This window comes from Ctenopharyngodon idella, chromosome 8 (genome assembly GCF_019924925.1).
Source record: "Ctenopharyngodon idella isolate HZGC_01 chromosome 8, HZGC01, whole genome shotgun sequence".
Classification (NCBI taxonomy): domain Eukaryota; kingdom Metazoa; phylum Chordata; class Actinopteri; order Cypriniformes; family Xenocyprididae; genus Ctenopharyngodon; species Ctenopharyngodon idella.
This window is the reverse complement of record NC_067227.1, coordinates 10,698,123-10,713,522: the sequence shown is the minus strand read 5'-3', so window position 1 is coordinate 10,713,522 and position 15,400 is coordinate 10,698,123. Positions and strand designations below refer to the sequence as shown.

Below are 15,400 nucleotides of genomic sequence, written 5' to 3'. Positions count from 1 at the left end.
GCCACAGCATTGGGGGAATTGGTGATCCTCTGCCCATCTTGACTTCTGAGAGACACTGCCATTCTGAGAGGCTCTTTTTATACCCAATCATGTTGCCAATTGACCTAATAAGTTGCCAATTGGTCCTCCAGCTGTTCCTTATATGTACATTTAACTTTTCCGGCCTCTTATTGCTACCTGTCCCAACTTTTTTGGAATGTGTAGCTCTCATGAAATCCAAAATGAGCCAATATTTGGCATGACATTTCAAAAATGTCTCACTTTCAACATTTGATATGTTATCTATATTCTATTGTGGATAAAATATAAGTTTATGGGATTTGTAAATTATTGCATTCCTTTTTTATTCACAATTTGTACAGTGTCCCAACTTTTTTGGAATTGGGTTTATAAGTAAGAGAGTAACTAGAAATAGGGGTTAAGACTATTACACTCCTTCATCCATCTCTGAATGGAGAACAGGTTTGTGTGAACCTTTAGGTATTTAAAAAAAAAAAAAAAAAAAAAAATCTAACTCTAAATACATTTTCAAAGTTTGAAATGAAAAAGAGGTTAGAAGCCTTCTAAGAGCACAGGTGAAAAGATGAATCCAGCTGAGCAGGTATGAAACGATCCCTGACTATGGGAATGGAGAAAATGGTTTGTTTATGGCCAACATATGTTCTAAAACTACAGCCATATCCTAACAACAGGGTTGTTTGGGTTGTGTTTCCTACTGAGGGGCACAAAAAGAGACACAGCACAAGTTTAAAAAAAAATTACCATTCAAAACTGTAGCTTATTGTGGTAGTACTACGGTATAGTGATGAAATTAAATGATACCATGGACATTTTGAATTACTGCCATATTCATATACCATGTTATTCCAATGTCCAGAAAAATATCAGTGACCTAGTGCTTTGATACATTTTACCATTGGTTTCAGTAGGTTGTAAGTAAGTATTCACTTCATTATATGCACATTTTGTTCTCTGTGTTCTAAAATATTGCATTGCTGTTTTATGAGGAGAGAAACTTCTCCAAACATCTCAGAAACTGATTGAGACAGTTAACCTGTCTGACATAGATTGATGAACTTCACATCAGATGCTTAACAAAAAAACAGAAAATGGTTGCTGAAATGTTGTGAGGGACATATAAATGTTTCTTAGGTCAGTATTCTGTATCTCTTTTACCAGACAAAGACAGTAGTGTTTCGCTGGGGCTGATGGCAGGACACACAAGGCACAGTTTAAACACACACAGTAAAAAGGCATCCCAGTGTGAGCCAATATGGTGTTCTTTTGTGCGTCTCCCTCAATCACGCTGTTATTGTTCTCTATATGTGCAGCACTGTTAATGCATCCCTCGCTCAGCATGTCTAATGGTCTTCCTTGGTGGTCTGAATCTACTGACAAGTTACTTCGAGTTAATGTTTCACACTTATTGGTTGTAGTGCTAGTGGTTCTTTGTAGTCTACATTAAACCAATGAATACCTTCATTAATCCAAATTGCCATGCATCTTTATATTGACATTGGCAAACCATTAAAAGTCTTTTAAAACATTGTAGTTTTGATTTTCATGTGTTTGATGTCTTCAACCCTGCTCCTGGAGACTCACTGTACTGCAGAGTTTAACTCCAGCCCTAATCAAACACTCAATCCGGCTAATCAAGACCTTCACGATCGCTTGAAAATCACAAGCTGAAGCAGGTTTGATCTAAACTTTGCTGCGCAGTGGGTCTCCAGGAGCAGGGTTGAAGACCTCTGCACTAAAGTAGGAGTGCTTATACAACAAAAACTATTATTTTGAAATAAATGAGGTGAAGAGAAAATTTTCTGTTGGGATTATTAAATCCAGGAATAATTATCCATCAGGGCTCATATTTCACTGCTAAATTCCTATAAATAATGTGGTATCTGCCATGTTTCTCACTGACATAGCTTAAAGAAGATTATAAGTCCGTCTAGCATTGTTTTGGAATGATCTGAAGTATTTTGATATGTAAAGGCAGTCTCCTGTAGATTTTAGAGATGATTTTAGTCCTGCTGTTCAAGGGAGAGGTCAGAAAGAGGTCACTTTCGCTGCGTCTGAAATCGAATACTACTCTACTATGTAGTACGTGAAAAACAGTATGCGAACAGAGTAGTATGTCCGAATTCATAGTATTCGAAAAACAGTAGGCAAAAAGTACTGGATGACTTACTACTTCCGGCGAGATTCTGAAGTGCGCATACGATGGACACTTTACTATCCTGTAAGGCCATGGGAGAGGATTTGTGGATGGAGTTGAAGAGACGTAACTGACGCTGGTAGGTCATGTGACGGTAAAAACATAGCAGATGTAGTACGTATGAATTCATTCATACTACACGCATTCGTACTATATAGAACATACTTTTTCAACGGTCGTGAAGTAAATTTAAATTCAAATGTAGTACCTACTCTACAGTACCCAATTTCGGACACAGTGTCGTCTTTTCGACCGTTTGTCTTGAATTAACTGCCTAACAGTTGATAACGTTCTTCCTTTAGTTGGGACCATCTCCTACAAGCATGCATTGTCTTATATACTTAGCTGTGGAGCTTCTAGACTGGCAGATCCCAAAGTGACAGTATCTTCTGATTTATGGTCCTGGGTGTTGATTTGCAATTCGGCTCTTTTGGTCAGTTTGAACGAGTCATCTCTGTCTGATTCGCTCTCAGTTCCTACAAATGCAAGCCTGCACCTGGTGTAGATCCTGTGCTCTCCAGTATTAAGGTATAACAGCTGCACTTCTTGTGTGACCTCCAGTATATCATACAGCACTTCTCCTCGCCTCTGTTTTCCTGTTTGTGAGTCATTGAGCTGCACAGGAAGTTAAACAATGTGTCCATTTATACGCTGTGTGTGTGTGTGTGTGTGTGTGTGATTGATGGTTAATGGACCTGTAATGTTTGTTGTGTGACTGATGGCTGCAGGGATAATAAGGATCTGAGTTGTTGTATGGTGCTATGGTGTTGTCTGTGTTAAAGGAGGAACATGGTGAGGTTTAGATACTCCACTAAAATTGTGTGTTATTATGCAGTGTGGAGAAAATGAAGCCATGTGACTAACAACTAATTTTTTTACTGATTATGAAACCCTGTAAATTAGTTCTGACATTTCTAATGCAATGCACTATAAATCTGACACCTGATTGCATCCACCAAATCATCATAGTTTTTTTTTTTTTGTTAGTTTTCAAATCCTTAGTACAAAATAAATTTAATTGTTTGGTTAGCTAACATTTATCGAAGCTAACAGATTAAAGAGTAAACTAATTAGATGCAGTCAGGGCGCTGCTGTCTTATCTGCTGTTGAGGGATTGTACATTAGCTCTATCTTGAGTGATTGATTGACAGCTAACCTAAGCTCTCCTCTCTGCAGGTGCGTGTATTCCCGTACCTGATTGGTCGGGAGTCTGCCTTTGCTGATAATCTGAAATGGATGGCTTGCGCTAATAAAGGTTAGGCTTGCTCGTTCTTCCTCATGCAGCTCTCTACACAATTTTATCTGCTCATTGTTGAACTTTGAAAGACTGACCTGATCACCACACGTGTGTATAGTAAAACAGAACCTACATTTGTCTAAAGTTGCTCTATTCAGTGTTTATTCAAGTTAAAGTAATGGATTGTGTATGAATTACTTTAATACATTATGAATAATCATACTTTGATTACTTATGTTGTAGTTTGTATGTGTGTAACATTGCTTGGCTCTTTCTGTAGGTTAGCTGTTTATCTGTGTGTTATGTACAGGGTCACGCACTACATTTGCCTTAAGCTTTCATATGTTAACGTAGAATTAGCATCTAAACAAAACCCTTTACTCACATTAATGACAGCAGAAAATAAAACATCATTTTTAATTTCAAGTTACAGCATGCACATGTACTGTATGCATACACATATCAATGAATATTTGTAATTATTCTAATTGTTTTCTGTGTTGTCAGGTTATTTTACCCAGATCTCCACACTGGCAGATGTTCAGGAGAACGTGATGGAGTATCTGCATGTGCTCAGTCGGCCGAAGGTCATTGATCGAGAGCATGACATGGTGTGGACAGAAGCCTACGTTGATAACACTGTGAGTGATTTGACATTTTGATGTTTACATGTGAGTGGGATCAACATATAAATCGTTGTTAGCCCTATGAACCCCATGCACACAGAAATGAGATTTGAAATTGTGCCTGTTAAAATTTGCGCGCACTGTCTGTACTGTACTGGTTTAAATGCTTAGTGCTGATCATTCTGAATGCTATATGACCTGGGACTGTCCAGCATCGCCCTACCACAAACACTTGAATAATCTCTTAAAAATGTAATTCCACTTAGGTTTCACTCCAGATGTGCATATATTTATCGTGGGGATTTTTTCAGGTCTTCATTCAAAAGATGCTCTTATTTGTAGAACTACTGTCATGCAAGGTGATTTACTAAGATTTGCGGTAGTCATTTAGCACCAGAACTTTCTGCTCCCATCAAGGTTTTTATGGGATTACGGTCTTAATTTGCCCTGTTTAGTAAAGCTTGACATTAACTTTTTTGCTCTTCAGCCACTGTGGCTAGTTGTTTTCCAAAGTTACTATCCACCCAGCATTTTCACTGGCCACAATTTTGACATTGATACCATGGGGAAAAACTGTCATATAGATATTTTTAATATTATCTCATAATTTGGTAGCAGGTATTTTAGGCTTCTGTCACTTTAAGACCTGACGCACGGATCCATTATACTGTATACTCTTTCTCAACTGTTTATATTCACTTAAAACATAACTGACTGTGTTTACTCTCCAATACCGGCATTTTGACATTATTTTGTGTGTATTTGACTGTTTAAGAGCAATAAGCAGCGAAAAAGAACTCAATTTAGTACTGAGAGGCGGCTTTATGTGCCGCATTTCGGGTAATACACGCAAACCCACGCCGAAATTCAAGCCCTGTAACACAGAGAATATTCATCCGGAGCAAATGAAATGAGTGAGTGAGGGGAGGAGGGTTTGTGTGTTGACTCGCTGTTGGAGAGATGAGAGAGATAAAGCACAGCTGGTATCGTATATCCTGCAGAAATGAGTATTGGAAGCGTTTCAGATATTTCAGTATTGATATGTATAGAAAAATCGATATTTTTAACAACACTACATTGAACTTAGTTTATTATTTCAGATGCCTTTTTAAAAGACTACAATTGAAAAATGTATATATTATATATATAATCCAACCCAACCCACCAAAGTGGCTAGTAGGAGTGACTGCATTACACGCCGTTACACGGGTGTTAATGTCAAGCCCTGAGTAAAGCCCTAAGTATTTAGTTCGAAACAGCCCAACCACCGAAACTTTGTAACAGTTTGGAAAGAATGTATTGAAGTGATTTCAAACTGCAATGCAGTCAACAAATAACAAACTTCTTATTTTTGCTTTAAACATGGATTTAAAACTTGGAACCTATTAATCAGAATCAAGCCACGCTGTGAAAAAAGAAACTGAAGTTTTACAAAATATCTGCAGAACCTCATGTTCGGTACATTACAGACCAGACCAAACCCAATGAAATTTGTAACAATAAGTGATCCAGATCCAGGCACTGCTTTCAGAAGTAATGACGAGTCGTAATATGTGTAATTTGTGTTTTGTCTTTGTAGCGTCCACAGGCTCAAAAGGTAAAGGTTTAATTGTGATTTAATGGTGTTTCTACATAGCACATTAACCCATTGAGTGTATCTGCTTTATGCAATATTTTGTGCAGTGCCGTTTGGAAGTTTTCATTCTTTTGATTTCTTTTTTTTTTTTATGAAAGTGGCATTGTGTAGGCATTGTGTAGTGTGCGTCATGCTACCATACTCGATTTCACAGTCATCTGTATACTTGGAGTATCTGCTTTCTCTGTAGTATGGATTCCAGTTAGTGCAGTCTTTGTATATGTGTGGAAGTTTCTTTACTTTACGCAAATCTGTTAAAAAGAGTGTGTACATTGCAAAACACAACATTTAGATATATGAAAACCAAGAAAAGTGCCAAATAAAAGCATAGAGAAGAGCTCTTTCAATACAGTTAATAGCAACTTGATAATGAAAGTTCAAAATTGAAAGCTGCTGTTTTAAAAGACTTTGCTGTTTTTAAAGGAACTCACATGTGTCAAAATCTAGCTGTCAGCCACTAATTCCAAAAAGTGCACATAGTAAAGGCATGCACTTTCAAGAGAATTAATTCAACTAAAGTCAATAGTCAAGTGCCCAAACAAATGGAACACTAATCACCATAATGGTGCCTTCAAACAGACTTCATAAAATTAAGGTTGAACCACTGCAGTCACATGGACTATTTTAACGATGTCTTTAGTACCTTTCTTGACCTTGAAAGTGGTGGTTAAATTGCTGTCTATGGAGGAGCCAGACAGCTCACAGATTTCATCAAAAGAAGATGAACGAAGCTCTTTACGGGTTTGGAACGACATGAGGGTGAACTAACCCTTATTGGGTGAACTAACCCTCTATGCACACTTATTTTTCACTGGGTGGTCAGCTCTGATAAAGACCATGCAACTGCTCCATTTTAAATACATATTAATCATCGACCAACCATACGATCCAGAAGGGCTTCAGTGACATATCTGATGACTAGTGTCTAATTCAGTCTGACTCTGTTTTATTCACTATCACTCTCAGCGTGAGTGTTTGGATGAGGCTCTGAGTGTGTGTAGGGTTCTCTGAGTCTGAGCTATTGTTGTGCCTCCAAATTTTCACCACAGCGTGATCATTCATCATTTTACAGCCCATTTACTTCTGCAGAGATATCGAGAGAGCAGAGCAAACAAGGGAAGGAAATATATAGCACAGTTTAAGCTGATTTGTCTGATCTGTAGTTCATTTCCCCACTTCTGACTTCTTGTGACAATGTATGTTTGTGACTTTTTTTGTATGTTTTTTTTGTTGTTGTTTTTTTTGTTTTTACAGATCATGAATTAATCAAATGAGTGTTTGTGAATGTGCAATTGTGCATGAATTGTGCATATGCATGTGTGTTGCTGCCATCAGGGAGAAGTAGGCTGTGACATTTTCTGATTTAGATGCAGATGATGAAGCTCTTCTCCAAGTCAACCACAGAGTCCCTGGCAGCTGAGCCACATCCATCCACACCTGAGCATGAGCTCACATTATCACATGGTGCACATGAGTCTCTGCGTTCAGGGATTCATTACCATTTTATTTCAGAGAATTTCACAGATTTTCATCTGAAGTTACCGTAGTGTATTGATTGTGATTAGTGTAGTGTAGATTGTATTAGTGTCGATATCACAGTGTATTGATTAGTGTATTGTCCACTATTTATTGGTGCAGTGTTACCTTCTGTTAATGGTCTTTTTTATTATAGTTACTTATAACTTATATATTATACAGCTGTCTAATTTAAAAACACATGATCAGTCTAAGAGGAATCACATAATCCAAAATAGCATTTTATGTAAATTTACTTTTTTTAACATTTGGAAAAAGGTGAATTCGGGGTGAAGTAAACCTCAGATATCTTACTACACATGTACTTTTAAGCTAATGTTAAGGGTGAATCACTAGCTTTTGAGAATGTTCAATGCTAAGTTCATCACACGGTTTTAGGGCAGCTGAGCTGAGATGTTAAAAAAGGGTCTAGCAACAAAAGGGTCTTGCATAGATGGTGTTTACAAAACCTGAAATACACTGCCCTAGGTTGTTTCCAGGTGAAATGTCCACACAGAGGCACTAAGAGTCTAGTACGTTTGAGGCTATAATAATGCAAAATAAATAAATAAATAAAATGAAAAATAAGCTGACTAAAACTAATAAAATAAGTGGCTATTACAATGAAAAAATATGAACAAATAATGGTTACATGAAATAAGTCAAACATCTAGATAAAAAATAGAAATGTTCAGTAAACGAGAAAAAATAATTTTGAAGACTGATTAGCTGGCTCTGATGTCTTTAATTAGGAACTAAACTCTCCAGGTTGTGACCCTCCAGGAACAGAATTGAATAGCCCTGGATTAGATACTACATTTGATTAAAGAACTTCCTTAAAAAGTATTTTCTATAATATACATTCACCGCAATGGCATGGTCATGTGACCTATGATGTCAGTCGTGTTGCTTCCCCGTGCTTATGAATACGCTCCTGTTGCTTAATGGGACAGTAAACTGTCAACTGAATGCACATTTCAGTATCTCAGCAGAAGTAGTAGATCATCCAGTTATTGTTCACGTTTGACACAATTGTCTTGCTTTATCCAGAGTTCCCACTCCAAGCATTTTGCCCTTTAGAGTAAGTAGGGATGCTCACTTCCTATTGGAATTTACCCAAAGAAAGCAAACTAGACCAAAAGAGCAACCAAAACAGGAACAGTATAAACTCTCGTACTTTTTTGCTTGAACACTGTATTAAATAAAAACAAGTAAATGAACATTAGTTTAGATAAGTTAAGTTGTTATAAATGTCATTTTGATAAATAGTGTGATTGTCATGTTGCTGTGTAGTAATATCCAACAGGCGAGATGTGTGATGCAGAATGAATAAAATAATACTTTTAATGAACACCAATAACTAGAAAGACAACTAGAAAGACAGAGGGCTTAAATACACAGAGGAAGATCATTCACAGAACAGGTGAGAACTAATTAGAAGTCATGACAACAAATGAATGAATTAGAACACAGGCAAAATGATGACAAAGAAAACCATGACTAGAAACTAAACGAACAAAACAATGAAACTAAACATGACCATGACATTATGCCCCCGCCCCCTGGAAGGCACTTCATTGCGCTGCAAACTAGAGTCCGAAATGAGGAGCTAGGGTGCTCTGGAGGAGGATGAGGAGCAGGCAGAGGGAGACACCAAGAAGAAGATGACTGTAGGAGCAACCAGGGAGGAGATGATGGTGGGAGCAACCAGAGAAGAGATGATGGTGGAAGATGCCAGAGTGGAGACGGGAGGAGACAGAGATGACCCAGAGCTAAGAAAGTATGAAAGCCTACAGCAGAACTGATAGAGGGATCAGCCAGGCTGGCATGACCAGAGGCCTAATCCAAGCTGCTGGTTGGAACCACTGAAGGAGAAGCCTGGGGGCTGAAGCGAGACAGTGGAGGCGAGGCAGAGGAACTGAATAGCTTTGGCAGAGGAGGAGGGAGAGGGAGGCTAAGGTAGATAATCCTCGAAGCATAGCTAATGGCAATGAAGGAGACTTGGTGCTGGTTTGACTCAGTGGCAATGAAGACAACTTGGAACTGGACTTAACCAGTGGCAACGAAGAAGACTTGGAACTGGGTTGAACCAGCGATGACAAAGACAACTTGGAACTAGTGGCAACAAAGACGACTTGGAACTGGGCTTAATCAGCGAAGACGACTTGGAACTGGGCTGAACTAGCAGAGATGAAGACGACTTGGAACTGTACAGAAACAGTGGAGACTGTAGACCAGCAAATATTTCCTCATCTAGCTTATAAAATAATTCCTCAGTAGCCCAGCTCATTTCACACACCTCAGTGACAGGAGTGTGGGCGGGGCTCCAGTCCATTCCAATGAACTCCACTAATATGCCCTTGATGACAGACTCTGATGCCGACTCACACACCTGAACAGACTGCGCGATGGGCTCAAGCTCCAGGATGAACGTGGCCTCTGGCAATTGCTCTGGCTCTGTTTTCATGGTGGGCTCAGGCTCCGAGTCAGCTGTGGGCTCTGGCTTTTCTTCCGTGGCGGGCATAGCTGAAGGCTGGCTGGGCTCTGAGCTCTTATCAGCACCTACTGCAAATACTTGGCAAAGCTCCTTCGAGGAGGCAGATATGGCTTCAACCACTTGTTGAGGCCAGTGTTATAGAAAACACATAATGAGCAGTCGAATAGTGGGTGAGACCCGCCAGATCTAGAAAGTCCCTCATATGATCCTCGAGGGAGCGATCCCCCTGCTCCAACAGGAGAAGATGAACAGGTGGATGATCCATTGTTTTAAATTCTTTTGCTGTTATAATCCAATCTAGGTCTCGTGTTCTGTCACGGGTTAGGTGTGTAGTATTATCCAAAAGATGATGCATGATGCAGAATGAATGAAATAACAATACTTTTAATGAGCACCAACAACTAGAAAGACAACACGATAAACCATTAATATTAACAATGAACTGTTTATTCCAAGTTTTCTAAAACCATATGATAGCTTTGTGAGGAACAGAGAGATTTTAAGTCATTATTTACTGAAAGTCTTATCTTGATTTGTGATTTGTTTATAGTGGGAGTAAGCTTTGTAGTACTTTTAATGTCATGTGTTTCATCTGGAGACAGCAGTGAATTATTATTATCATTATTATTATTAATTTTTTTTGTTTTGTTTTTTTACCTGCAGCAGTGTATTTCACATTTTGTAAAAACTTTAATATGTTTAGTACTTAAATGGCATTCATCCACCTCTTCACTATGTGTTGTTGTGTATTTGTACAGTTGGAAGATTCTCAGGGTCCTGTGCTCATGACTACTGTGGCCATGCCTGTGTTCAGCACCAAGAACGAGACCGTGAGTGATGCTAAACATTGACTTCTGTAATGTTAACCAGTGGTTATTCAGTCAATATGAATGTTTCTGTATAACGCTCATCATACAAGACCGAGGGTGCCTAATCCTGTTCCTGGAGCTCTACCTTCCTGCAAAGTTCAGCTCCAACCAGTGCTTAATTTGTAAATGAATAATTGCCGGATCCAAAACAACAATTAAAAGGCGCTGTGACCGAAAGTGTCCATACAACTTCAGTTTTCCCAGAACATACAATGACAATGATACATCCCTAAACGGTGATGGCACAACTATAAAAGCATCATTCACAAGTTTCTGCATGGCCCCACCTACAGCCTAGTGTATTATTCTGTCACATATATAGCTAGGTTGAGACCAAATATCATTCAGTTGATCAGTGATATTCTCTCTCACCGCCTTTTTTATTACATCATTTTCTGATCTAACTCCTGTAGCTCATGTCTCCTGCTTTCATTTTCTCTGAATCTCTTTTGATCAGAAACACCATCAGCTTCACTCGCAGATGTGAGAAATGAAAATATGCTTTGACAGATATTAACATTTTTATTAAAATAAATCATCAGGTATATACACTCTCTCCAAACTTTCCACTGCTCATTATGCACAAAACAATAGGCAGTAAGCACCAACCAATGAGAGTCATTTTGAACTTAAGAAAGCTGATTGGTCAAAAATATATATGTTGAGGGCCAATAGCAAAACATAACCTCCAAATACATATGCATAAATCCACGCTCACTCTGTCTTGCTCTGTCTCACATGCGCGTATGCACTGTCACTATGTAATGCACTTGTTAATGCCAGATCGTTTAAAAACAAATACCGGAACACAAACATCCAAAATCTGATATTTTCCAGAACAGGATCTGGCAGGATCCGGCTCAAATTAAGCACAGGCTCCAACCCTGATAAAACACAACTAAGGCAGCTTATTAAGATCTTCAGGAGCACTTGATAATTACAGACAAATGTGCTGGATCAGGGTTGGATCTGATCTCTGCAGGTAGATAGATCTCCAGGAACAGGATTGGGCATCCTTGTACTAGACAGAGGAAATATGCCAATGTAAGAAAGGAAAAAAGATGTCCCTAACACACTCATGTTCATTGTTTTAAGAGAAATAAAGGAATTCTTCTTGGAGTGGTTGGCACAGATGTTCCAGTGTCTGAAATACTGAAGGCTATCCCCAAATACAAGGTACACAAACAACCTATAATTCTTATATAATTCTTATAGTTCTCCATTTATTAGAAGGACAAGAAGCAGATAAGAACAAAATAGGTCCACAGGTAAGAGAAACAGAGTCTGAATAGTCTTTGTGGCAGACATCAACGAGACCAGACAAACTGTGTGTGTGCTGTGTTTGAGTCTTAATGCATTCCATGATGGACTGTAAATGAGGAATAGGTGTGTGTGTGTGATTATAGTCTGGGGAGAATACACAGTGTGAACACTGAGGTAGAGTTTGGGTGGTTGTGCGGAAGGTGAGGGAGAGCTTGGTGGAGACGTGACAGTTTTACAGAAGAATTGTGGATTGCTCTCCCTCATCAACCCTATTGCTATAATACAAAACGGTAACTTTATTTTGATAGTCCACTTTGGACATTCTATTATAAGTAACTTTGCAAGTAGTCAACTAGCAGTCATTAGAGTATTAGTAGACTGTCAGATTAATATCTGCTAACACTTTATTTTGATGCTACTTTACTCTGCAACTTTGCAGTACACGGTCAACTTATTCTACTAACCCTAACCTAACAGAGGAACTCTCTAATAATAGAGTTAGTTGATATGTAGTTGCAAAGTTACTTCTAGTTAGTAGAATGTCTAAATTGGACTATTGAAATAAAGTGTAACCTAAGAAATCACTCTTATTGATCAGAAACTTAAAAAAACCAATAGGACCCATTATAATCAGTGAAACTGTACACACTGAAAGTCCCGCAGCACAACACGATGAGTCACTGACAGTAAAGAGAGGCTCTGTTCTATTCCTGACTTAGTCCATGTGCACTTCTTTTGACACAAAGGACAAATGGATCATGTCTGCTCGCCAGCTCCTGGAGCAAGTAAGACAGAGAAGCATCATATCATGCATCTGTCTTGGAAGGTTTTAAATATTAAAATAGACATTTCATATAGTAGTTGATGTTACTGTTCAATCAATTAACATTTATATCTATAGCACATTTAAAAAACAACGCAAGTTGACCAAAGTGCTTTACACTAACAAAAATTACCATACAGACACAATTAAATATATACAATATAACACCTAATCACGTCGTCGATTACATAGTCTTCATCTGAGATTATAGATGGCTGCGACACTAACAGACATGGACTAAAAGCCACCGAATTCAAAAAGGCTGTGGACTACCACAGTTTAAAAATGTGACAGTATCTCTGAATTTGATTGCTGCTTCTGATGTGTGTGTGTGTGTGTGTGTGTGTGTGTGTGTGTGTGTGTGTGTATGTGTGTGTGTGTGTTCACAGCTGGGAATCCATGGTTATGCCTTTGCCATCACCAACAACGGATACATACTCACCCATCCAGACCTGCAGCCTCTGGTAATGCATCGCTTGTGATGATGATAGCGAAGAGCAGTCCTCCAGCACATGCTGAGACTGATGGGAGAATGCATCTCATTAGAGTCATTGTGCTGTGAGCCGACAGCTGTGGACGGCCTCTGATCGACTGTAATGAGTGTTTGACAGATGATGAGATGGGAACACACTCCACTTACATCAACAGCTCAAGAATCAAACCTCCTTCATGATCTCACTGCTGTGTGAATTGTCAATAAACAAAGCTGTGCAATAGTCAAAGAGGGAAAGTAATCAGCAGAACCAAAATTTGAGCTAGAAGTCACTGAAAACAGTCAAGACGATCACAAGTTTTTATATATTTTTGGTCCTATGCATGAATCTTCCCTGCTGAAAAATCCAGCATGAATTCCATGTTGGTCCAGGCTGGTTTATGCTGATTAGAGCTGGTATAATGCAGGTGACCAGCAATGCAGGATTTTTTTTTATAAGGGTCTGTAAGAATATCTAGGTTATATTTCATCCCATCAAATGGTGAAGAAATTATATTTTGCAACGTAAAAAAGCCGTTTTAAGAGCCAAACAATTATGTAGCTGGTGTCCAGGATAAAGCTGATGTCTCTGTATCAACACACTGTATCAAACTACAAATTGCAACAGAAAAAGCCAGCTTCTTTATTCTCTCCTATTCAAAAAGATAAGCATCTTTTGACTCTTCCTTTAGTGTCATTCTGCCACTGGAGGGCAGTCTATACCTGTCACACACACACTGATCCACAGAACGCCTATCTTAAAAGAAAAGCCTAATGACAGAATAAAGCTGTGATGCAGAGCTCCTGTCCTATCATGAGGACTAACAGCTTTAATAGTCTGATCTCTGTGGGACAAACATTCATTACAGATTGACATGTACAGAATGTAATTTTTTTTTTTAATGATCTGTAGAAGAAAGTCAGTGACTAGTGATGTGAGAATTTTCACATTTTATTATGATAATATAATGAATACTACAGCATCACACTAATACACATCATGTTTTTCCATGTTAATTAATATCATTGGTGTTTCCATGTCATGTGTTTCTAGTATGAAGAAGGGAAAAAGAGGAGAAAATCCAGCTACAGCAGTGTGGATCTGTCTGAGGTGGAGTGGGAAGACAAGGAGGATGAGGTACGCTTGTGTTTGTATTTATTAAAAAAAGTTATAAATATAGTTTAAATGAAAGTCCTGGTGAAACATTAAAACCTGTTAATCATAACAAAATGATATATATCAAATCATATCATATCAGTTTTATTGTCACATCACCAACATAACACGTGCCGTGGTGAGTGAAAGTCTTGAGAGCGACTCCAGACAGTGCAGAATACAATTTACATATTTACTGACAACATACAGATGACAATGCACAATATACAATTAGATACACTCAATATACATAGTATAGATAGGTGTACTTTACAGTTAACAATACACAATATACACAATATGTATACAATATACACAATAAATATATAAAAAGTATATACACAACCAAACCCTGAAAGTACAGTACAGAGGTAAAAATATAATGAAATGCTTTAAAATATTTATTTTTTTATTTTTGTCCAGTTGCGTAATGCCATGGTGAACAGACAGACAGGAAGCTTCTCCATGAAAGTGAAGAAAACTGTGGATAAAGGGGCAAGAAACTCCCTCTACACACACACACACACACACACACACACACACACACATATATATATACAGTATATGAGTAATAAAAATATTTTTGAAAGGTCTTTCCTTTCATTTTCTTATAGTGTTTGTGTGTTTGTTTATGACTGTGTCTCAGAAGCGTGTGCTTGTTCTACACAATGACTACTACTACACAGACATCAAAGGAACTCCCTTCAGGTGAGATTTATTTATTCATTTATTTTCTTATTTTTTGCCCTTATAGTGTGTATAAAACCATGTAGAACAACAGAAACACTGGAGAATAAGACAGAAAGCTGCACTCATACCTGCTTCCCAGTGAAACAATAGCTTTTCTGCTTACTACTGACTGCAGCAAGGCTCCAAAAACATTATTTTAAACAACATATACAGCCCAGGTCCAAAATTAGTGTTGAAATTCATTATCAGATCATTGTGCACTGTCCATTTCTCTGTGATCTCCATTACATGAAGATGAAAACAGTTCCCTTTCTTTCACTTCGACGCTGTGTCGATAACGACATATGGGGATTCGCTCTTGAGAGCCCCAATCACCTCTGAGAGTATCAGAAAAGGCCAAT

The 15,400-nt window shown here is 38.3% G+C and overlaps 1 protein-coding gene across 1 annotated transcript in view; it reads left to right on the top strand.

Moving 5' to 3' along the window:
* Positions 1–15,400, top strand: part of cacna2d3a (calcium channel, voltage-dependent, alpha 2/delta subunit 3a) — a 130,349-nt gene that overhangs the window by 57,888 nt on the left and 57,061 nt on the right. Inside the window, exons 12-20 of the mRNA XM_051903655.1 lie at positions 3,392–3,470; positions 3,960–4,093; positions 5,658–5,675; positions 10,485–10,556; positions 11,691–11,771; positions 13,071–13,145; positions 14,208–14,291; positions 14,733–14,804; positions 14,956–15,017. Of these exons, the coding sequence (XP_051759615.1) occupies positions 3,392–3,470; positions 3,960–4,093; positions 5,658–5,675; positions 10,485–10,556; positions 11,691–11,771; positions 13,071–13,145; positions 14,208–14,291; positions 14,733–14,804; positions 14,956–15,017 (677 nt within the window). The remainder of the gene's footprint in view (positions 1–3,391; positions 3,471–3,959; positions 4,094–5,657; positions 5,676–10,484; positions 10,557–11,690; positions 11,772–13,070; positions 13,146–14,207; positions 14,292–14,732; positions 14,805–14,955; positions 15,018–15,400) is intronic.